The sequence below is a fragment of the Melanaphis sacchari genome, unplaced genomic scaffold, assembly GCF_002803265.2.
Source record: "Melanaphis sacchari strain LSU unplaced genomic scaffold, SCAv2.0 Contig24_pilon_pilon, whole genome shotgun sequence".
In the NCBI taxonomy this organism is placed as follows: domain Eukaryota; kingdom Metazoa; phylum Arthropoda; class Insecta; order Hemiptera; family Aphididae; genus Melanaphis; species Melanaphis sacchari.
The window spans coordinates 2,217,838-2,243,280 of NW_020271125.1; the positions used below are offsets into that span (position 1 = coordinate 2,217,838).

The 25,443-nt window shown below is 24.5% G+C and overlaps 1 protein-coding gene across 1 annotated transcript in view; it reads right to left on the reverse strand.

Annotated features, from left to right (window-relative positions):
* LOC112595046 (intraflagellar transport protein 172 homolog) overlaps nucleotides 1–25,443 on the reverse strand; it is an 89,833-nt gene that overhangs the window by 53,450 nt on the left and 10,940 nt on the right. The window contains exons 5-12 of the mRNA XM_025340121.1: nucleotides 23,018–23,105; nucleotides 12,243–12,466; nucleotides 10,484–10,651; nucleotides 9,555–9,757; nucleotides 9,080–9,236; nucleotides 6,983–7,101; nucleotides 5,123–5,301; nucleotides 3,052–3,195 (exon numbers count right to left, since the gene is read on the reverse strand). Coding sequence (XP_025195906.1) covers nucleotides 3,052–3,195; nucleotides 5,123–5,301; nucleotides 6,983–7,101; nucleotides 9,080–9,236; nucleotides 9,555–9,757; nucleotides 10,484–10,651; nucleotides 12,243–12,466; nucleotides 23,018–23,105 — 1,282 coding nt within the window. The remainder of the gene's footprint in view (nucleotides 1–3,051; nucleotides 3,196–5,122; nucleotides 5,302–6,982; nucleotides 7,102–9,079; nucleotides 9,237–9,554; nucleotides 9,758–10,483; nucleotides 10,652–12,242; nucleotides 12,467–23,017; nucleotides 23,106–25,443) is intronic.

Here is a 25,443-nt window from a genome sequence, read left to right on the forward strand (position 1 = left end):
TATTAATTTAAATTATTATTCACTTACAATATATTTATATAAAATTCGTATTACGTGTATTATTAGATATATTGCTTAGTCAATAATGCTTTAATTACCATACATAATTATAATAATGTCATAATATACTTTTATGTTAACAAAGCTTATTATCAAATTCAGAAAACACTTTTGAGCTGAAATTTGTTTATTAAATGGTATAATAGTGTGGAGTCTGGGGTTTTACTAATTTAAAACGAGGAGGTAATGGAATTTACATGACTTCTCCACTTTAAATTATAAGATCCACATAGGATACTGATTCATAATGAAATTTTTAAAGCTTAAATGATTAAAACACAAGAACCAAGATTTGAAGAATTTACTAAGTATATTTTCATAATACAATTAAGTTACATTAAATTGATATTACATGCTTTTACTAAAAATAATAATTATAAAATATAAAACAAAATTTAAAAAATCGATCTAGAAACTGAGAAGGTAATTAAATGTTGTGTACGGGAAATTGTATCATAATACATTATATAGTAATTTCAAATTATCTAACAAAATATTGATATTTTTAGTCATTCTAGCTAAAAAAATGTTTAAGTAATACTCTTCTCAGTACAATTTTTCATTATATTAAGTTCCTGAATAAATCAAAAAATTATATTATTTCATTAACAAATTTATATAAAATCTCCGTTTTTTGTGTAATTTTTGTTATTTTTGTTTCATTGACATTAATTGCAAACTTTAGTATTGCATTTATTAAAGGTACAAATTTAAGAATTTTAATGGCTTTAATTTCAATTTTAATACTTAACGGAAACATTAAATAGTTTAATTTTTTGTTATTGTATGATATTCTAATCGAGAATGTTTTTTGATTTAAACAGTTATTCCCATATTTTATTTTACCAATTATTTGCATTATTCTAACTGTTTGTTTTGTTGTATAATAATTAGCTAATAACCATCACTAATATATTCCTTGTAGCAGGAATTTAGTAGCTAAATAATAATAATTATAGCTGTTAAACTAAGTACACTTCACACTTATACTTAGATAACCATGAATAATTTAAGAGATGAAAAAAATGAAAAATAATAATGTAAGAGATTGTGGTGAATCAAAAGGTTTAACATTCATTTATGTTTATCAGACATATGCGTGAATAGAAACCTACAAATATATTTTATTGCAAGATTTTTGCCATTCAAAAAAAATAATTTCTAAATCTCATTGAATATTTTTTCTTACGTGAATGGAATATCGATGATAATATAAAACAATACTTATAGATAGTTTTTCAAGTACATAATAAGTATCAAGTTAGCTAAGTGCACAGCTGTATATGTCTGCTTGCGTGCGTACATGTGTGAGTCGAAGTAGGTACGTCTCGCCTATGTGTACTTCTCATTAGGTGTTAAATTGTGTCCTTATCATGAAATTGCTTTTAATAGAGCACTATTATCAAGTAACAATAATAAATATTATTCTTTTTTTTTAACTAGTTTGTCCCGGTAACATAATAAACTCTTAAACATATGAAAAAAAGTCCATCTACAGTTCGTGGGAATAACGACGTGTTTTAATGTGTCACGCATTCGCGGAAATCAAGATAGGGGTGCCAAGTAAATAAGTAGGTAGTATTTGACTTATATAAATTTTGACCATCGTTTCGGATTCTTATTAATGTTAATAACTATATTACTTTGCCATTGTAAAAATTATGCCGAGTCGAACGTCGACAGGTCTGATTAACAATAATTAAAATGTAACCAAGGAACATTTTTTAAAACCAAACCTTAATTATTATAACATGATAGTATAAAGTGCATCATAATGAACAAGTATGCACTGAAATATTTCATTTGTATCTTTATAGTTTATACCAAGTGTCCTGTCGTTATTTATACTGTATCTAATGTTTTCTTTGTATCCATCAGAAAAATTGAATAGTATCTAATTACTTAAAACTAATATAAATAGTTATCCATTTTCTTCAAAATCATATTTCTTTTCTTTTTTAAAACGTTTTAATAATGGAATGTATTTATGAATTGGTTTTAAAGTAATATGCTACTCTGTTTATTGTATAGATCAATAAAAATGTATGAGCGTATTTATTATTATGATATATGAATAACTATGATTAATGCGAAGTATAATTTCATAATTATAAGTTAACAAAAAACGATTTAACTTTATTTGTTGTTCTTTATAAATTGACAAAAATATAATTAATCGTTTTAATTTTGATCGTTCTAAACTTGTTCATTCATATCAATTATTTATCTGGAAATCAAGAATGTTCATTATCATAAAAGTTTACACAGCGAGCCCTAACTTATTTTACTATTTAAGTAAATTATTATAACGTATTTATTTCAGTAATTATTTATTAATTCTATACATTTATTTTGTGTTTAATTTGAATTTATGAAATGATAAAATTTATCTCTTATCAGATTTATATTTAGAAGACCATTACAAAGGCTTTAAAGTTCTGTATTATATTAAAATATATTAAATATGATTATGTGTACAAAGATTTTATTTTTGATATATTTTATTTTCAATGTCAAGGTTAGGTTAGGTTAAAATTTTTTCAAAGAAATGATTATTAGTTAAAATTTTAATAATAGTTATAGGCAAAATAAAAATACTAATAAATCAAAATATTTGTTCAAAAAACTTCATAATTTAAAATTGTATCAAAATAATTAAAATTTTTATCAAATAATAAATATGTTGAAGATAGTTTGCATATTTTGTAGAAATATAATATTAATTATATGCTTATAAAAATAATTATTGTATTTAATGATTTTAAATATAACGAAAAAAAAATAGTTATAACATCAAACTACTATAAATACTGTGACGAAGAACGAATTGCTATTTTCGACTATTGTTTTCCTATTAATTATTGTACGCTCATCTGTTGTTTTATGTTACGAATTTAAAAATTGCAATGCAATGAATTATGAGTTATGACTTATGAATATTACGTGTCTACAACATAAGAACCATTGATGTATTTTTATATTACAACTTACCGTTGTCTTTCCCGAAATTCTGTCGACGGACAATACGTCGCCAGCCACTGTTAACACAGTTACTCGGTCTGGCGTGTCGATATTGTACCAAACACAAGCGCCTTGTCGTCCCTGAGCTACGACGACATCACTGCCAATCACCCACTGTTCATCGAAAATACAATACAATGTTATACATAGGTTGAGTTGTGTCTATAATAATCTGATATTATTTAGTAAAACGATTATTGTGTTCGATGCGAATCTGTTCATAATTATTAACTAAAACTGTTCACTGTTTCGCGGGATCCAGAACAACGTTTTCAACATGTAACACTAAATACACTAAAAGCCATTAATAATTCTATGATTCGTGTAATATTTAAATAATTTTATGTTAAAAGAAATAGATTCAAATTCTTATAATAAAATAGTGTTTTGACGAAAAACAATATCGTTATTAAATTATTAACAATGAATCTATTAGACGGATTCCGCGCAAGAGAATTTTTATGATTATTTTACACATTTAAAAATAATTTTGATGAATTTAGAAGTGTTTTTACCTATTGTATATGTGTGTTGGCATTGGAAAATTATTCAATATTCATGTTACGTATATATTAGTATAAATTTATTTTGACAGATTAATTATAATTTCCTTTTAACCTTGTAAATATAAGCAACCTTTAATAAGATACAATTGAAAATAATATTTAATATTGTTAAATGTAAGACCAGTGGCTGCTCGTGTGCTTTGAAAGTGAGAGGGCGATATAAAATTGCTTATTTATGGAAAGTAGGTATCGAACACAAATAATATTAATAATGGTTATTTAATTAAATTAATTTAATAAAATTTTTATGTGAGGATGAATCCACGATTAAAAACTTAATAATTCCAGTATATATTTTTGGAAAAAAATATCAAATTGAAATAATTAATTGCGAGTTATGACTGCACAAAGTAAATAATAAATATACGCAAGTTCGGAATCCATGTGTATCGGGCGATTAAAATCATCGCCCCGGCGGCAGTATTATTATTGTGTTCCCCCTTCTTAGTTTTTGTATTCCGATCATAGTTATGACGAGCGACTTTTAACATCGCCCAAGCATGGCATGCGCTGCTCGCGGATCTTGGTAAATCGTTATCGGTTATCGATTTTCAGAAGCTACAGTGTTGAATGATTTATTTTTAAACTCCCATTATCTGATAATGTTTTCATAATACTTAATAATGTAAATATTATAGAAAACACAATTTTTATTTTTGATAATATTATACTACAATATAAAATTAAAAATTGATAATAAACTTATAAATTTGTAATAAATGATAATTTTAGAAGGGGGGCGATCGCCCCATCACCCCTATCTACGAGCCGCCACTGTGTAAGACTATAAGAAGTACCTATCTTGTATTCATGTATGATTCAACGTTTTAGTTTTCAAGAATCGTGAGGCTTTCAAATGAAAACAAATTTAATTAGTTTTTAGATATAGAATAAAATTACTAGTTATTGATTTTAAGTAAATAGTTCAAATATCTTTGATAAAAATTAATTTTATTGCTATTGTTATTACAGTAATAACTTTTATGACTTCATTAGTGAATTATAATGGAATTCTCATTTATGATTTCTCCAAAAGGAAATTTTATTTTATAGAATTTGCATAAAAATAAAACGGATTTTTTTAAATTTCTAAGAAAAATGTATTACTAATATAATATTCTATTATCATAATTTTAGTTAAATAAAAATTATTTTAGTATTCTTTTAATTCCTATTATCATTTTATTAATAAGTATAAATATATATTGTAAATTAATAAGACTTATTATTAACAATAATAATAATAATAATAATAAAAATAATTATAAATTAAATTATTTCGCAGTAAATTGGTTGAGCAAGATAAAAATGAATATTTATCATAGCGATTTTATTTTTGAACTGTACAAATTTAAAAATAAATATTTTTTACTTAATATGACTATTTTTCATGAACTAACTTGTAATTAATTTACATTTATTAAAAAACTATTTAAATTAGTTGTTATTTTAGAAACATAATTTATTTAACTTACTTGTACAAAAGAACACCCATTCAATAATATTTCCTTATGACCAGTTCTTGCATCTAAAAGTGTAAGTGTTGTGCTTTTATCTCGATATAATAACTTATGACCAGTTTCATTCAACTCAAGCCAATCAATTTTTGTCGCGTGGCCAATCTGTAGATCAACAACTCCTACAACTAAATCCACTAAAAGATAAAAAAATAATGATTCAAAAAGGTAGGTATCAAAAATATGATTTTAAAATTATGTAAGGAAAATTATTGAGAAAACCAGTACCATTACTGTATAATACAGAAATAATAAAAACGATAATCTAATATTTATCACGCTTGAAAATTAAGGCAAAAAACGAAATGTTATTGATACAAAACTAAATATATACTATATACAATCGTTTAATAACTAATTTAAAAAGTGAATTAGCTAAATACAAATCTGAACAATTTAGTTTATACTTAAATATTTTGGCTCCTAATTCAATTTACTATTCACATTTGAAAAACTCATTGAAAAACTAATTTTACATTGAATTTCACTATTTAATATTAATTATTGTACAACATAATATTATATAACCGAAATTTCAGTTTGGATTTCGTTCTAAACACAATACAACTCAATTTCCTTGAGTCATAGATATAATTTTAGTTTCCTTTTAGATAAAAAAAAATGTTTCTCCCTTAAATTTAACGAAAAACAAATTTCACTTCGTCAGTATACAGAGTAACTTGCTATCCAGATAAAAAGTTAACATGGTAAAATCATACCAAAAAAGAAGAAAAACAACTTAACTCGCGTCTCTACCTACTTCGACATGTACTTAAATCAAACATGAGTCTTAATAGTAAACTACTCATGTACAAATCAATTATTAGACCATTATGATTTTATGGAATTCAAATTTGAATTCTTGCAAAACTCTTAAATATTTGCCTCATTCAAGTTTTTCAAGTTAATCACCTTAAGACTCAACACAAGTTATCTGTGGTACATAACAAATACAGTCCTTCGTAATGGTATAAAATAAAAAGTAGTTAATGAACTTGCATAAATTAACTACAAAAAATTTCATTAAAAACTAATCAACCATACAAACCCTTTCATTAAAAATATGTCTCTTATATTGCCACTAAATATTCCCCATCGACTTAAAAGAGACTAAAATATAGAGGTATTTTGAAGAAAATTAAAAAAAAATAAAATAAACAAAAAAAGAATAAATTCAATTTTAATTTTTAGGATTCTATCAATAGATTTTCTTCTTTGTGTATCTTTAATGACATTGTGCTTAATTTTTTTCAACTGTGTTGCCTAATGTTTATATAAAACAGGTAGGAAATATATTTAAATAAAAATACTTTACTATACTACACATTGCTCAATAAGGATAAATATTTTTAAATTATATTTTCTATAGCCAAATAAATAAAATGTACATACGAGTCAATTAAAAATTAAAATGAATTATTAAATAACTATAATTTAAATAATATATTAGTTTTTTTATGAAAGGTACCCGATAAAAAATATGTATAAAGAATAAAGAGTATACTTTTTTAATAAAAGCAAATAGATACTTTCACCTTTCAGTTTGAGAAAACAAATTATAACTTCTTTATTAACTATATAATAAATTAATAATATAAAATGGATAAAGTTGGATTATAATTAAGTCAACATTAAATACCAGCAGTATAGTGTCCAAGACTAGCATTTTTTAGTTTTCCATTTAATTATAAAAATCGGTGTAAAATGTAGAATATATAGTTTAGTAAGATATAATAATTCGACGATGAGCATAGAGTAGTAGTGAAAAGTAAAAATATAAAAATAGGACGTTGATAATAAAATACTATTTTCTATTACCAATACAAATTGTCTTTAAGTCTAGTAAATAGGCGAGTTTTTTGTTTTCTTCGTTTGAGTTGAATTGTTTGCGTTCATTCAGCCGTACACTGATCAAATGAGGATTTACAAACTCAGTTCTAAAAAAAAAAAACAAAAATACAATATATCTATATATTATATTGCTGCATTACATAAGTACAGGTATAAAATTGAGGATGATATATATAGGCATGTGATTTTTGCAGCTTAAATGACAAATCGCGAAGAGATTTTGGAGTATATTCCACAAAATACGAGATCGATTCCGTGCCAATAATCTACCTCACAACAAAATAGCTTTAGTAAAACTTCAGAAACAGTGGATGAATTCATTTAATGAATTTTAATAGACATTTTATGAAACTTAAATGTATAGCATTCTTTGTTTTTTATATAATTAATTAAAAGTGAAACATTTAATATATTCGATTTTAATGTATTTTTAACGATTATATTTTAAATGTACATTTTACATAGTTTAATATTTTGTGTACACATTAATAATATATAAACTATATTATATTCACCTTTAATATACAATGTGATTTTTTGTGAAAAATATTAACTATATTATCAGATTTAAAAATACGACGAAAATTAAAATGTTCTTGTTTTTTTAAAACTCGTAGAATATACATAAACGTGGTTTGATAATATTAAATTCTATTATCGTTTGAAGTATGAATAATTTTCTACCTTTTCATTACTTAAAAGATTTTTAATATCTTAAAATTATTACGAACACAGATAACTTTTCAATTTTTCTCCGTAGTAATCATTAATAGCTTATTATATCATTTTTTTAATAATTCTTAGAAATTTATGAATTATATATATTTTGTTTATACATAAGAACAACGACAAAGTGATAGTAAAAATAAATAACTTTATGAATTCCCATGTACGCAATTTTAAACTGAATCAATGTGTTTCGATTCAAATTTTCTTTAAATTAAACCAAACCAATATAATTACCATATCAAAACTTCACAACATTATAATCAATCTTAGTGTTAAAAATTTAACAAATTATGACTTAAACATAATTTTGTTGAAAGTAAAATGTTTGTATAAAAATATATAATTTTACAAGTATATAGATAATAATATATGAAGTCATCATTTAACGATTGAAATCGTTACGATAACATTATTTATCAGAGTAAAACTACATTGCATTTATATTTAGAAGTAGTTAATGTACATTTTTTAAGTATATAAAACAAGACTGAATTATTTTGAATTAAGGTTATCTTACGCAAAACCGATTCTATAACAATTGTTCATAATTCTTTAACGGAATTAACAAAACCAAATTTCTATATCACATAGCGTATTTCGCGTATGACTATTCCAAATAATTAATGATCCATTGCTGTGTTATTCTATCGTAAATACACCATACCAAAAGTACATTGTAACTGTTAAAAACACTCCCAAATTATAACTAAACAATATAATATGACAACGAGTGAAGATTTTAAAATATTTATATTCACTATCTATATTTGTATAAACCTATATTGGGATATTTATATGAACATTTTTTTATGAATTGAAGAAAAAATAATGTATTATAGTTTGACAAAGTTATAGATATTATACCTACCAACGTTTTATTCATAATTGTTTATTATCTATTCCCTTTGCGTCATATAAACCATAAGTTAAAATCTGATACCTAATAAATCAAATTATCTAATAACTATTACGTTAGCATCTAGTCAATAACATAATAAGTAACAACACAACCAAGATTATTTTAATTGTATTTGTTTTTATTTTGATTATACGTTATATTTATAGGTATTGCGTATAATTTTAATTGTAATTAATGGTCCTCTATTTCGGCCAGTTTTGTCGTTATTTTGTAAGATTTTTATAGAGTGATGTGACAGTTTTCTCTTTACAATTAGTTATAATTAATGCTTCCCGTGCTTAAATCACGTCTATATCAGATAATGATTTTGTAATTAAAAATTGATAGAAAAAAAGAGTAAAATTACATTAACCCCTCCCTCAGCCCCTAGCGAAGCAGTTGATTTTTTTTGAGTATTTTATCACATATTTGATTACCTGACGGTTGCTAGTATCTGGTCGTTTCCGTACTCTACGAGGGTCAATTCGCCACTATTGAAAATTAAACATACACTTGGATTTTCGAAGTAGAATTTCTCGTTTCTTTCAGAATAAGGCCACACAACTTCGCTCAGCAAATTCCTTTCCATATCACCTATTACAATGGCTTACATTAAGATTATTATTAAATGCCAGAAGAGTTGCATAACGTATTACACTGGCAATGTTTTAATTAATGTATATTATGTTTATTTAATTTTCGTTTGTGCTTTAGGAATGTAAGTTTCGTTCTTAGAAACATTTAAGGCTATGCAATTTATTAACAGAACCTAGGTATACCATTTCATGATTAAATAATAAATAGATACATTATGATTTCAAGTATTTAATTTTTTTTTTTTTTTACTGTTGTTATTTTATAAGTACATCGGTATTACATATCTACTTAAAAAATTAGTTAACAGTCAGTTACCCAATAACAAAGTATCTCTTGTACGACCAATCAAATATCGATCTTCTCCCATTAGTCGAACGTCTTCAATTTCATGACCATATTGAGATTTAAGTATAACACCGTGTGATGATTGGTTGTTGAATTCGTTATTGAGTGGTTTTACTAAAACCTGACTAGGACCAACATAGGTCAATTCAAATTTATTTTTCCATATGGTCCGCCTAAAAGCAGTTGTGTTACGTTATTATACCTAACTTAGTAATATAAGATAATATAACCAATTATTTATAATAATTTATAATAGCTTACATGTTATTCAAATTTACTACTGTTATAACTATATAGGTAATGAAAATTTGATTTATCATGATTATAATCAATTTATAAAAATTTTAAAATGTAATAAAAGACTTGATATTATCCATACTCAAATAAACTTTAATTAGGTTATTTAATGCGATTAAAAATAATATGTTTTAGGTACTATGTTTTTTTTTTTTTTTGTACTTTTTATGATGGAAAAAATTAAAAAAATAAAGTTTCATGTTGCCATAAGATATAAATCGAATATTTAACATAGATAGTCTTTTAGAGAGATTAATTTTGTAAGCTGTCAGTAGTTTAAATATCGTATTAAATAAATAATGAAAAATGTCATTTTTTCTACAGTAAATTATAATAAGTACGTGGCTCTCTATATATGTAAAATTTAGTTATTTTCATAGATTTTAATATAGAAAATAAATAAATAAGAAGAAATGTTATTCATTGTTTATTAAAAAATATCAGCAAGGAATTAATTAATCTTATGTATTAAATCACACAATCATTGTGTTTTAATAAACTATTGAAAGTATTAATAATCAATCCACTATTTTTTTTTTTTTTTAATAAATTTGCATTAAATAAATTAAATAATTTTTGTATAAATATTTTAATTTTCTTACTTTATAACGGATTCAAAGAGTTCTATGCCTCCACATAAAGTACCACAAATAATACGTGATCCGTCTCTTTTCCAGGCCAATGCTGAAACTGTATACATATTAGGTATATACATTACATTTTCTTCTTCCCATGTTAGTTTAGATGGACTCCACGAGTACAAACGTAATCTAAGTTAAACATTAACCATTTACAAAAATATCAATGAATATAATGTAACTTTAATACAATTATTATATAAAATCATAGAATATTAGAAAAGTGAGCTTAATTTTTCTGAACATAAATAATAATATTCCATTCATACCTTGATAATCATTAATAACAGCATAATTATAAAATATTCAAAAAAATATAGGTTTGTAACCATAATTTGCTTATTTTCTATCAAATAAAATTCAGAATACAATTTGAATACTTTCATATTATTTAGAATATTTTTAATAATCAACTAAAAATATACTTATAAATAGAAAAAAAAATCTAGCCTTTATTATATGCATAGTGCTTGGTAACAACTATAACGTATATACGATACTATTCATGAAAATTTCCTGCATTTATTTATTGGTATTGATACGATAATTTTTTAGTAGTTAACTTTTAAATTTAATGAAAGACGAAAAAACTATAAGAAATATTGTATTACCGTTTTAAAATGTTTCCGCCATTATTTAATGTCGTTTGTAAAGTATAATATGATTTTATATATTTATGTTTCATACATTTATTTGTGTTTAATAAATATAAAAGTTTATTAATATATGAATGTTAATAGCTCATATAATGTACATAAATTATATAAATAATCTTTTTTTTTTTTTTTATTGTGTTTTTTAAATAACTGTAATGTTTCACCTGTTATATTAAAAATTGTTTTTGATAAAATATAAATATAACTGTAAATGTATGATTCTATAAAATGTATTGATGATGAAAAGTAAAAATTATTTTCCAAAAATCATTAAATTAGCTGAAGTTGAACATTAGACATAATTTGAAACTTTATGGTTACAAATGATATTTGAGTCTCGCATTCCAAACTCGTTTATCACATCCATATTAAAGTATGTGCACACAGCACATAATACTTACACGTGCTGTTTAATTATTGTACACTCTCACTAATAAAGAATGTATCCTTTTTTGCTTTGATGCACATAATATGTTAAGCTGAAAATATCTTCAAAAGATTCACAGAGAGTATAAAATAACGAAAAACATAAAGTTAATTCAAGCTCAAATGTAGGATTTAAATAATTATTACAGGGAAAAGTGAAAAACGTTAATGTGCGTTTTATATATAGGTCACAATACTATTCACAGCAAAATTATTGTTTAATGAAGAAAAATAAAATAAAATATGAATATTAATAAAATAAAATTCAATAAATTATGATGAGCATTCGGCGAGAGCCTCTTTACGACTTAAATATACTATGCTCAACAAATATAATTAATGATTAATTTAAATCTAATAGTAAACAGCGTTTATATTTTCTTAGTATGGATACTTTCAGTGTAACTAATTAATAAATATTTCAAAAAAATATTATCGTGAAATATGTCAAGTGTATTTAATAACAATTATGTATATGTATTTAAACGTTTATATGTCATAGTTTAAAGGTATTTCACATTGATAGATGATAGTTAATGTGATTTGACTTTGTTTTTAAAAGTTTGATTATTTTTTTCTTTCAAAATTTTTAATCTATTTTGTCAAAACCATCAATAAATTATAATATTTATAAATCGAACCTATTGAAACTGCCAATAACAACTGCTTGTCCACTGGGACTACTGCAGCTCACGGTAAACTCTTTTTGGTCAGGGCAACTACTGTCTGGTGAATAGTCAAACTGCTTGCAGGATCGTCCGTTTTGGTCGTAAAATTGCACTGAAAAATCACATCCTGCTGCGATAATACATCCGGAAGCCCAAGACAACGCATACGGAGGGACTGGATGAACAACAATGCGTCCCTGAAATAATAACTAATAAGTAATCCTATTTTACAGAACAGAAATTATCTACTTGACAAACTATTTAAGCTTAGATATGAAAAAAGGATAGAGGTTCACACTAGACCCAGAGATCATAAAATATGTATCTGTCTTTATTTGAGAAACTTATATAAATAAATCTAAATTTTTTACTAATTAAAATATTCATATGTGTCAGATTTCGTTATTAAATATATATATTGTACAATTAATAATAACTTTTATTATTTATAAAAAAAAATATTTAAAAATTAAAAACACACTTCATTAAACTAGTCATACTATTTTTATATTTTTTTATTGTATTCTTTTATTTACATTTATATGTTTGTAGTTTTGTATCCAAATAAAAATACTTTATCAATAAATATTAATAATACAGTTAATAAATATATGAAATGTATAAAAGAAATTATATAAAAAGTTATCGAAAAAAAAATATATATGTATTCAAAAGTTATTTCTTCAAAAAAAGTTTTAATTTTGTTTTTTTATTACACCCATTTACGATTGAGTTTTAATTAATTTCTTTGCTGATATTTTTTTTTAACAGTGAACAAAACTCATTTATTAGAATCGATTATCATTAAACTTTTTAATGTATTATGTAATTTTCTTTGTATTTAAAATCAAATACTGGAACTCTAGAATAAATTTAATCTGATTTAAATGTATCCTAAATATTCAATTGTAGTTAATTTCAGAATGAAACATCCAAAAAATAGTTCATCGACTAAAATGTTGCATCACTATTGGACCTAAAATACTTTATGCATAGTTGAAAATCACAAAAACTTAAAGAACATGAAGTGAAGGAATATATTATTACATGTATGTATATTGTATAAGTAATTAGATATCAAGCTTTAAATTTGTAATTTTTAGATTACAAATTTTTAGTTTATTTGGAAGAAATATTATAGTTTTAAATTGAAATTTTATATTCTTATCATTACATTTATTTATGCATACTAAAATACGAAATAAAATAAAATATATAATTATAATTTTAGTATTAAAATTTATTTGATTTTACAAAGTTTAGTCTATGGATAAATTTAAAACTTTTCTATAATTTCAGTATAGCTATGTGAGCATTTTTGTTAACTTAAAAAAAAAAAAAAAAAATTAAATAAATCAAAGTGAGACTCAGAGTCCCCTTTACATATGAAAAGAAATTTCTTAAATATTTATTTTGATTGTGATAAAAATAAGTATACCTAAAAGTGTTATGAAATCACTTAACTTGGTTTATTCCTTTTATAAAGATAAAACTCATAGTGTCCAAAAATAAAATAAATAAAATAAAATTAATGCTATAACTAAAACTACCATTGTTATTCAGTATTGTACTTACATGTAAATTGTAACACAATAATACTGTACATTGTAGTGTACAATAATACACTATATAGTATGTACTCATAATTAAATATTATTGAAACGTTTGATTGGACACAGTTTTTGCAAAGCCAATTAAGTTTTCTGAATTTTATAACGAAGCAATTTTCTTAAAGACCGTAATAATAATACCATATGGCATATAGTATTTCATATTATAGTGGCGCAACCAACGTCGCGTTCGGACGTTTGGAATTACCATAGCATACGAATAATATATGACATATACTCATGCATAGATACACACACACACACGTACTCACGTCCATATTTATATAGATATATGTAGGATATAGGTACGGAGTTTGGAACATCTTTATTTTTCATTCTCATTATATTATGTCTTCCATAAATATGTACGTATTATGTGTACTTTACGTCATATAACCCATTTGTTTGTCTCGTTCTTGTTCTTTGCTTCTATAATTTAATTTTTTTCACCACGTGCATCAATTTCTCAATAACTTTTTAAACAGTGCAGTCAAATATTTTTTATAAAATAAAAAATTTAATAGAAAAGCAATTTTTGAAAAATTGTTAGTACCCTAACTCACAGTCGTATTTAATTATGTAATTTCAGATAAACAACACAGACTTTGTCATGTGAAATCAACAACAACCAATCTATTAGTCTACTATACTGATCTTGTATCGTTAGTTAGCAAAATTATACAGGTGATGCGATTTACACTGAAATTAGGAAAGCGTTTGATAGGGTTGACTTGTCTGTTGTAGTGAAAAAACTAGAATATAACGATATTATTGGATAAATGTTCAACTAGTTTAATTCATATTTCAATGGTAGAACGCAATAAGTAAAAATTGGTAATTGTGTCTTATTGGCTATAAATGTTACATCGGGGGTTCCGCGAGGTGGGCATTATCACCCTTATTATTTATAATTTTTATGAAAGACGTCAAAGATATATTTAAAAACAATTATTTCAATCTCCACAGATGACTTAAATCTATGTACACCTATTTATTTATATAAGACTATATTAGATTACAAGTGGATTTGGATTAGTTTTATCTATGGTGTACGGCTAATGGGTTGAACATAAATGCTCGCAAATTTCACTCTCGCGACGTATAAATCAATTATTTATTTTCAATATAAAATGAATAATTCAGATTTAACGGTTGTAACCCAGATTAATGATTTAAGCATTCTATTATCTAATAATTTATCTTTAGATAACAACATAACTATAATGATGTAGTAAAGCTTTTTGAGTATTCGGTTTTATATGGCGTAATTCTTCAGAATTTAAAAGCCTAGTTGTTTCAAAATATTTTAATCCCCTCTAGTCAATTTCATCCTGGAATATGGTTCAGTTATATAGAATCTTCATCAAACTGGATTAATTAATAAAATAGAATGCGTTCAAAACCGATTTTTCAGAGTATTTTCTTTTAGGACCAACAAGATAAATGTTTTGCTTGAGAAACTAACAAGAGAAAATAGTATCAAATCGCTTGAAAAAAGAAGAAAACTAATTGATATGACGACTATATAAGTCACTTAATTCCTTAATTATATGTCCTGAATTACTGAGTCAAATACTTTTTAATGACCCTCAAACTAATACTCGTGTGTTTAATACGTTCATCCATTTAATACAATCATCTACTTATCGTCAAAATTATAGTCTATTCGCTCAGATTAATAGAATGCAAATCCCAGGGAATTCAATAAATAATTTCAACTTTTTTTTATTGGTAATTTATCTAGGTTAAATCCACTTATTTAGTTATAACGGTACCTTTCAAATGTAAGTTCTTAGTTTAACAAAATTTTTGTAAAATAACTGTTTTGAGTCCAACTAATAAGGCGCATTCTTAATAATATTTATAAAAAAAAATAAAAATAAATACATACAAATATCATTTTAATCAGAGACTTTGATTCGTATTTGGTAGGTTGAGAATTTAGATATGGAATACTTGGAACTACTCTGTAACACTTGCCTATCAATAGGTTAGGTCTATGAACTTTATAGATAGTATTGACTGTACAGTATACCTACTTGTAATTTTATTTTGTTAGAGTTAAAATGTGTACTGTAAAAAAAAAAAAAAAAACATTAAAGTCAATATGTGTAACGTTGCAATTGTATAATATTATGTATTTACACAAAACAAAGACGTGTAAATGATTCATCTTAATTTACAGATTATTTTGAAATTAAATCCCAGTTATCTAAATAAGATTTTATATGGCGTACCTAATGTATTCTGTTAAGTATACATTATCTTACAGATAATAGAATATGATATAATTATCACTGAACCAGGTCGAAACAAGTAATATTTTAAGGAATTTTTTTCAAGTCGTTTTTTTAAATTGTTTTAAAGATAATTTTTATCAGTCAAGTGTACATTTTTGTAATGGTGGTAGGAAAGTTGTTCCAGCCCAGTTTTGGATGTTCAAGGCTTAAGATAAGCTAAAGATGTTCGTGGACTACGGTCGAGGCAAGCACCAGTCATCACAAAACCGATGTCGTTATTTGCACGTGTGAGTGAACGCGCAGCGGCTTATCGCAAAAATGTTAAGAGACAGCAGTCGGTGCTGGTGGAATAGAAATACGACGGGAAAAGAATGAAAAGGGTATTATAGGATAAGGAGAGAATAATAATAAAATGTACAAATTCAAATCGAATGGCTGAGAGTGCGTGCGTGCACGCCGCTAGATATTATGCTGCGCGGATCGTTGAGTGTACCTACGTCCTAAATACAGCATGAACGATTTATTGCGTCACGCGTTAACTGGACATAATATTATACTCATAATAATATTGAAACGGCAACACACCCGGGACAAGACCGCTATTCAATACGTTTGTTGTTTCTCAGGGACTGATGATTTAGGCCCCGTGCAAAACAATGTCTAAACCTGTGTCACATTTTCATGTAGGTACCTACGCGTTGTCTGCGGATCACGCGTTGCAGCGTATATTATGCTTTTTGGTTAACCCGAAATCGCCGCCATTCACGTCGGAAACGAACTTTGTGCGTAACTTTATAATACTATCGATTTCCTACACTGTGCGGTAACACGCAATAACTACGTACGTATGCATAAACTATATGACTTTGTTTCGCGGTTAGAACATCATTAACAATAGTATCATAGCGTATTATAGGTATGTTATATTTATGACTGTAGAATAGTCTATGTTGGAGATACCCCCTCCAAAAAAAAAAAAAAAAAAAAATAGTTAGTATCTCACCGTTAAAAGTGTTTCATTAATTTTGTTTTTCATACTATTTTTTCAACATTTTTTTTTACGTCCAATGATGTATTTTATATTTTTTTATTGAACGACAACGTATTGAAATCCCACGTCGGTTTTTTATTTATTTATTTATTAGAGAGCGTTTTGTTTTTAATTAGTTTCCGTCGGAGAACATCCCTTTCCCTGCATAATCGTTCAGTCCTGTCGTTAAAAGTGTTTTGACGATTTTGTTTTTCATACTATTTTTTCAAAATTTTTCCTCGTTCAATGGTATACTGTATTATTATGTTGAACGACAACGGATTAAAATCCCTTAACGGGTTTTATTTATTTATTAGAAAGCATTTTGTTCTGAGTTACACGTTTTTAAACACTCATTTGAAATTTGAAATTTTACACACGTATACTTTTAAAAGGATATTTGTTTCAAGATTAAAAATACAATATTACCTACATCCCAATATCCCATAATCCCAAAAAAGTCAAAATAGCCGTTTCGTAAATGCAATCACGTTATACAGTATATTTTTTTTAACCCAACCAAAGGATAATACTGTAGTTACAAAATACAAATATAATATACTATGTAGCTATGCATAAAACAAAAACGTGATTAGTTTACATCAGTAAAATACATTTTAATATAATTTTTTTTTATTTGGATATTTAGTAAAAAATAATAAATCAATATTTATTTATATTCATTTGTGACCACTATGGACTTGTACTGAATATAGTATTTTTATATAATTACAATCCTTTCCCATATATTTTTTAGTTCAAACTTAAATCGCTTCGAGTATAGAATTTTTTTTTTTAAAACCGTGCAGTATCGCATGGTTTGTATTGATTCTCATAACTTTTAATTCACTTTTAATTATAAATATATATCATGTATTAAAATGCAAAGGTATTCTATTATATCAGTGGCAGTTTTTTGAATTTTTTCTGGGGGCCCATCCTATTACATTATCATATAATATATAAAGATAAAACAAGTTTAACCCATTAATAATTACTAAATAAAATTTAATTCTTGTAAAAACGAAAAAAAACATAACATAGCATTTCAGCTACAAGATAAAATTAACTTTTTGTTTTATTATTATTTTTTTTTTATAAATTCATTTAGAATATTTGTGAATAAACTCGTAAATAACTCATAACTAGTTCGTACCAGATTAAAAATGTACAATTTAAACGTTCGACGGACACAACAACTGAAAAGTGAAGTGATTGTCAATTTATCGTTGAGCTAATGTATGTTCTTCTAACACCCGAACACTATTATTATAAGTTATAACAAATAAAAGATATTGTAAACGTTATAATTTCAGAGAAAATATAAATACCTGAATAGAAGTAGCAAGCATTCAAATATACGGAATAATCATGATGAAATCACTAGAATTATGTTTAAGCGTATATCCGCATATAAAAATAGTAATAGCTAGTCAAAATCCGAGTGCCCCGAGCGAATAATATGTCATAGCCTATACATAAACTCGTGATCTGGGGGGGTTCAGATCTTCTAGAATCCACTCCCTTGTAAAATCGCCACTGTATTGTATTAGTATTTGCATACTGTTTTTATAGTATAAACTCTGTACTATTTAGATCGTGCAGATACAATAGGATTAACTACTGATCGATACAATATTATATTTACACACATAAAATGTAATATTTATGAGAAATACACACAATGTATGACTCTGAACACCACATTAGATGCATTAAGAGACTCTGTTCGACTATGATTTAGTTACCTTCGTCTAACATTATAAAACATTATTCATTTACTTTGTAAGTAGTTAGTAGGCAATACAACCTAATAATATCTGTAATTGAGTCATAAGTCCTTGTTATTAAACCTACTGTAAGATCCTATTATCTACCGATCCCTAGTTACGGTAAACATATTTGTAAGGTATAAAAATACTCCCTAGATATCTTATATTTAATATAGGTCATCACATTGGCCACTGCCCACGTTAAATTATAATTCTCGAAATCATTATAGAACAGAGAGTTACACAACTATTAAGACAAAGTTTAATTTTGATTTTAAAAATGTATCCTTCATTTATACTTGTATATTATAATTTATAAAATTTACATTTTAAGCTATACCAAATAGTGAACAGTGGTCATAAAAACATATTTATTTAATTAAATTTTCTAAAAAAAATACCAGGCTTCATCGAAAAATTCTCTCGTTTAGGATTTTAAATATTTCTAGTTATTATATATATAATATACATAATCGTAAATTGATAATATACAATTTCATAACGATAAATAACACTATGAATATAATTACTAAATAAATAAATAATGGGTTTTAAATAAATACAAAAAATAATAATAAATAAATTGTATGTATTATAATAGTTATGATGTAATTTCATCAAAATATAATTAAAAAGCTAATTATTCATTAAGTTTTTTTTTTTTTTTACAAAAGTAAGTTAATTTTTATTTTTAAATGATTTATTATTTATTAATTGTTTTTATGTTTGTAATTGATAATCATTAAGTTCGTTCATTATACAAATATAATATATATTATATGTATAAATTAAGAAATAAAAATTTTGACATGAAGTTTATCATTCAATTTTTTTGAAATACAAATTGCTAAGTTATTTTTGTATAATTACTATTTATCTCTATAATAAATCAAGAATAATAATATAAATTACTTATATAATGTGCTATTATCTATTGAGGAATAATTGCACTCGACTCGTAATTCTTTGAAAACTGATGATGCATTTGATCAGATCAGAATTTTGTAAATCATATTACATTTTTCTAAACTTGTATACCATAATATTTATTATAAATTCTGCATATTTATCAAAATGATAAAAACTCGTTTTGTTAAGATTTCTTCAAACTGCGAATGCATAGTTCACACCATTCTTAATAATGCTCACTCGTGAAAACGGACCTAATAGTTTTGTATGCATAATCGTATAACACTGATATTTTATAATCTCGAATAATAAGAAAAATTCCTTTGTCATACACGCACATATAAATGTATAAATAGAATCTTACCTTCAACGTAAACCATGCTTTTAGTGGATTCACATTTACTTGTTCTGTTACCTATGTCATATTAACACATTAAACTCGGCCAATTATTAGACATTTTCTAGTAGATCGTAGTTTGTGCATAATTCCGCGATTACAACTAATCATAATGACTGTTATGAATCCAGTTTAACACTTTGAACATCGGTATAGGTATAAAGTACATCCACCATGGTATAAAATCTGCCTTAACATGTATAGTGGTAGATATCTGCAATCTTGACCACGTTCCATATTGTCAATGTGTGGTATAGTGGTATACACACGTTCAGATAACCTCAACGACTACCGATAATTTTCTCTTCGTCCGAACGATGCTCTGCTCGACCATTTTAGTGTTATAATTTATGAATGTATAAAGTGTTATGCGGTGCAACGAAATTATAGCTAACTATAGTTTTAAATGAAGGTAAGTTATATGCATAGATATCTTATACGTAAATATTTTGGAGCGTCATCACGTCTTTTGGTTTAGCAAAACACATCACTTGTTTATCGAAGCTCACAAGCATATAGAGCCACGATTGAGTAATAGTGCTATGACGCACATAATGTTACCTATATTATTTACAAGTTCCACTTAAATCGAAAGTTATTTAGAATTAATTTAGGTAAGTGTTAAAAAAACATTTTAAAAATCTGTTCGTAGATATTATAGGTACCCCTACTTATAATTTAAAACTATAAAAGTAATACATTTAATGAAATCACAATTATTTAAGCATTGTATTTAACAATGTACTTTATAACCCAGTATACGTATTATTATGTACACGAATATGTAATTGTATGGGAAATTCTAAGACCGAGCGATTGCTCTTAGTAGCACCATTTTGCAATTAAGTTTGTAATTATTTTTACAAATATTATATTTTTATTGGGAAATCTTTTTTTCTTATTGTTTTACTTACGAACTATCTTGTTGTATCCAAGTGTCTTGCTTAGGAGAGTCATAATCAAGTTCTTTGAAAATACAATTTACATATTTTTTTTTTATTTTTTTTTTGTTAACATAACATAATATTATAAAAAAATAATTTGTATTATTAAACATTTAATAAGAAAAAAAATAAAACGAGAATATAAATATCCTAATTACAATTTTGGTTAGATATGTAATTATTATCCATAATATTATAATATAATAATATTACAAAAATAATGTAACCCATAATATTACTCGTCATCGCCCTTCTTATCATTATGCTTTAAAAATAAATAATAAGCTTTTAACACAATAATATGTTTGCTTGCAATGTAATCATTAATTTCATGATTATTTTACTGTAAAAATTATTAAATGAACATTATTTCATCAAAAAAATTAAAATAAATGTATGGCTTTATTTTAAGTTAAAATCAACATTGGTATATCTTTTTTTTTATTCCACAAAAGGAACTTTATTTATTATTTTTGAACAATTATAATACATACAATACACATATTTTGTATAAAATTATACAAAGCCCTCAGCCCAATCCACGACAACACCAACAAAATAATTAGATTTTTAAAACAAATTGATATGTACAATTTTATTTAAGTATTAATTTTTGTTAAAAGCTAATAACCGTAGCAGTTGAAGCTTAAAAAAAAATAAAAAATAAAGTTTCTGTTTTTATTAAAAATAAATTAAATTATTTTTTAAATAGTAACTTTCTTTTAAAAATAATTTGTTATAAATTAAATAAAAAAAAAAAAAAAACAATACATTTATTGAAATTAAATTATAGTTATCATAAGTAAAATTTAAAAATTTGACACATACTTTTCTAAAAATATTCTTATGGAGTATCTAAAAGATAATATGTATAATAAATAATAATCGAATTATACAAAGAATAATCTGTATAATGGCATTGCATATACATTTAAAATACATCATTAGTATTACGAAACGTTGCATATTTACCAGAGCATAATATCGAGGAATCTCATAATGGATGCGATGAAGAATAAAATATGACATCTGCACAAAAATTTGTGGGAAAAAACCGTCAATATAAATATGATGAACGCCTCGTCGGATTTTATTGTCAATTAATTCCAAGGTATAATCGAATAATAACCATGGTTGGCAATAAACGGATTCTTTCTGTCGTTGTTTCAAAAAAATAAATTTCTGTACAAACGATTATATTGGGTTTTTTTTGCATTTGCGTACAAATTAATTTCATGATGTGTAAAAAATTGGCCTTTTAATGATTTTATTGTGAAAAATATTTACATCACCATATCATTATAGTCTATAGTGATATCAGTCATTGCTTTAGTTCTCTGGATTATCTTAGGTGTTGCAGTTTAACTTATTGTAACTTTAATATGAGGTTAAAATTTCGGTTTGGGAATAATTTTATAAAGGGCAACCGATTAATGGTTATGGAATAGGTACTTAATTAGAAACCGTCCCTCGAGGGTTGGAAACGGTCCTAATTTTAGGGACTAAGCATTGGCAATCTGCATACCCATATTTATTACATTCATACCCAAGTTAACCTACCATTCAATAGAACGAACTATAACTGCCATTTTCTAAAAACATAATTTAATCTTCTTATTTCATAGAAAATCAGTATTCATGTATTATTTTATTTTTTTAAATTAAATTAAAAACGTTTTATAGTATGAATTGATTGAAATATAAATGAAGTTTCAAGAAACTAAAGAAATATGCCTGGTATAATTATTAAAAATAATACAAACTATTTTTATGCATAAATTAATTTGAAAGGTTTAGTTTTGAAAATTTAAATATTTTGTTTTAAAAATTACCGAAACAAACTAACCTGTTGTTCAGTCGATGACCCTTCTGTAATTATATATCTCACGATCGATCCATCAGAATGTCCAGATATAAATGCTGTTCCACGTGTACTGAAAAATAACAGTAATTAAAATTGACTGTTTGAAATCATCTAGGTTTTGTATTCGATGTTAGATTTAATCAAAATATTAAACGTTGCTTCATAATACTAATTGCTTGTATTGGTAGGTAATTTAATATTATTTTTACTCTCTTTATTTGCTTGTGAAGATATTAAATGTTCTCCAGTGGTAGAAAAACATTTTAGAGATCTACTGAATATATTATCATGATTTACATACAATTTCAATTTTTTTAAATAAATTTACCTAATTAATTTAATTATATTAAATATACCTAGTATAATTATATAATAATGTTATAATAAATCAAATTATTATATTTAATAATTATAATAATTGTTTAATTTATTAAAAGGCTAAATAAATCTACAAGTTATGTAGATACAATGGAAGTTAGTTAAAAAATATAAGATTTTAAATTATCATAAAAATATATTCGGTCAAAGCATATTGAAATTTTAAAACAATGATGCAATTTTTTATGTAATTTAAGCAATCACATATTTAGACACTTTACTATTAAAATATAAATAATGTATGTTTAATTACTAGGTACCTAATTAAATTTTATTTTAAATAATTTGTAATTTTAAATTATATTTATCAGTTAGTAACTCTAATTTATTTTGACAGATATTAATTATATTTTACTAATATTATATACTAGCTAGAAATTTAACAAATACAAATAATGGCACTATATAGGGTTTTCTCAGATTTTATGTATCTCTACACGGTCAAATCGAAATTGGGATCAGTGTACCTCGCTCTAAGATGTAATTGAATTGAGCGCTTCGTAAATTTTTGAACATGGTTAAAACTATACTCTACACTTTTTTAATACTTCTAAAATAATCACTTTAATGTTCGTAAAAATCGGCTGAGTAGTATTTATGTATAAACATAAGTTAATTTATATATTTATAAAATTATACAATAGTTTCTTTTATATCTGTAACTAATGATAACTATGTCATTTTGAAAACAAACAATATTAAATTTTTTGGATGTCAAACAAAATTCATGCGTAAGTTACTCTATATATTTATATGAATTAAAAAACGAATGTATAATGCAAAATTTGGTGAAAACTGGTTTAATAGTTCCCGAAATTATCAAATACTGACAAACTAAATTAACAAAAAATGTGTGTATACAATTTTACCTTTAATAATATATGACAATATATTATATACATACTTTATACATTATACAATATACATATTATATAGTGTTATTTTCACATATGTGTATCATATTATTAAATTATTTAAATATTTGTTAAAAAAAAAAAAAAAAAAAAACAGTGAAAAAACATAGGAATACACAAAAATCTTCTATCAGTATCACATATAATGGTATATCTACTGCAGAATTCAAAATGTATAGGTATGGTGATATTAAATTTGAATACATTAGTTAAAAATCATAAAATATGCAAAAAAAAATGTTAAGCTAAGTTTATATAGTTAATTTAATTTTATAAAGTAATACACTATTATTCAAAATCATATATTAGTACAATATTTTTAATAAAGCAATTGCATATTCCATTTTTATTAAAAAAATATAATATTATTTAAAATAAGAAAAGAATAATATCTTGAAAATGAAACCAATTCCGTCTATTAATGTTTTTAATGAAATTCTTTGTGAAATCAAACAACCCTGTATTATTTGGATATGCATGAATTTACCCAAATATGAAGTAAAATTTTCCTCTAAAATATAACCTAATACATTTAAAAAAATTATTGTCTAAATTAAATATTGTTGATGGCCAAATAATAATTTAAAAGATGAATTCCATTCCATGTTATAAAGAAATAAAATACCTATATTTTATATTGTGATTATTATTATGCAGGAAATTTAGTTTTTTAATTAAATCAATTTACTTCATATTCATACAACACAAAATATTTATTATAGTACATAGTTTTAATTTAATTTTCGCTTCAGCATTTTGAAGAAATAAATAATTTAGAACATTATCCAAAACAATTTAACATTAACCACCGTTTTCAATCATTTTATTTCCTTTACTGTAAATTTTAATAGTATGATTATGTTTAATAAACTTTAATTAACTAAGAATATATTATTAATTTAACAACTAGATGTAATTACTATTTTTTTGTTTTAATTGTATACTATTTATACTCTTTATATAACTAAAGATAAGTGATAAATATTTATTTAAATTTATCATGATATTAATCATAAATAAATAAAAATACGATTTGTAGTTTGAGAACATTAACAATTAAGTCAAATAATATTTAAAATAATATTAATTTTGTAAAAATAATGGTAAGAATTTTTT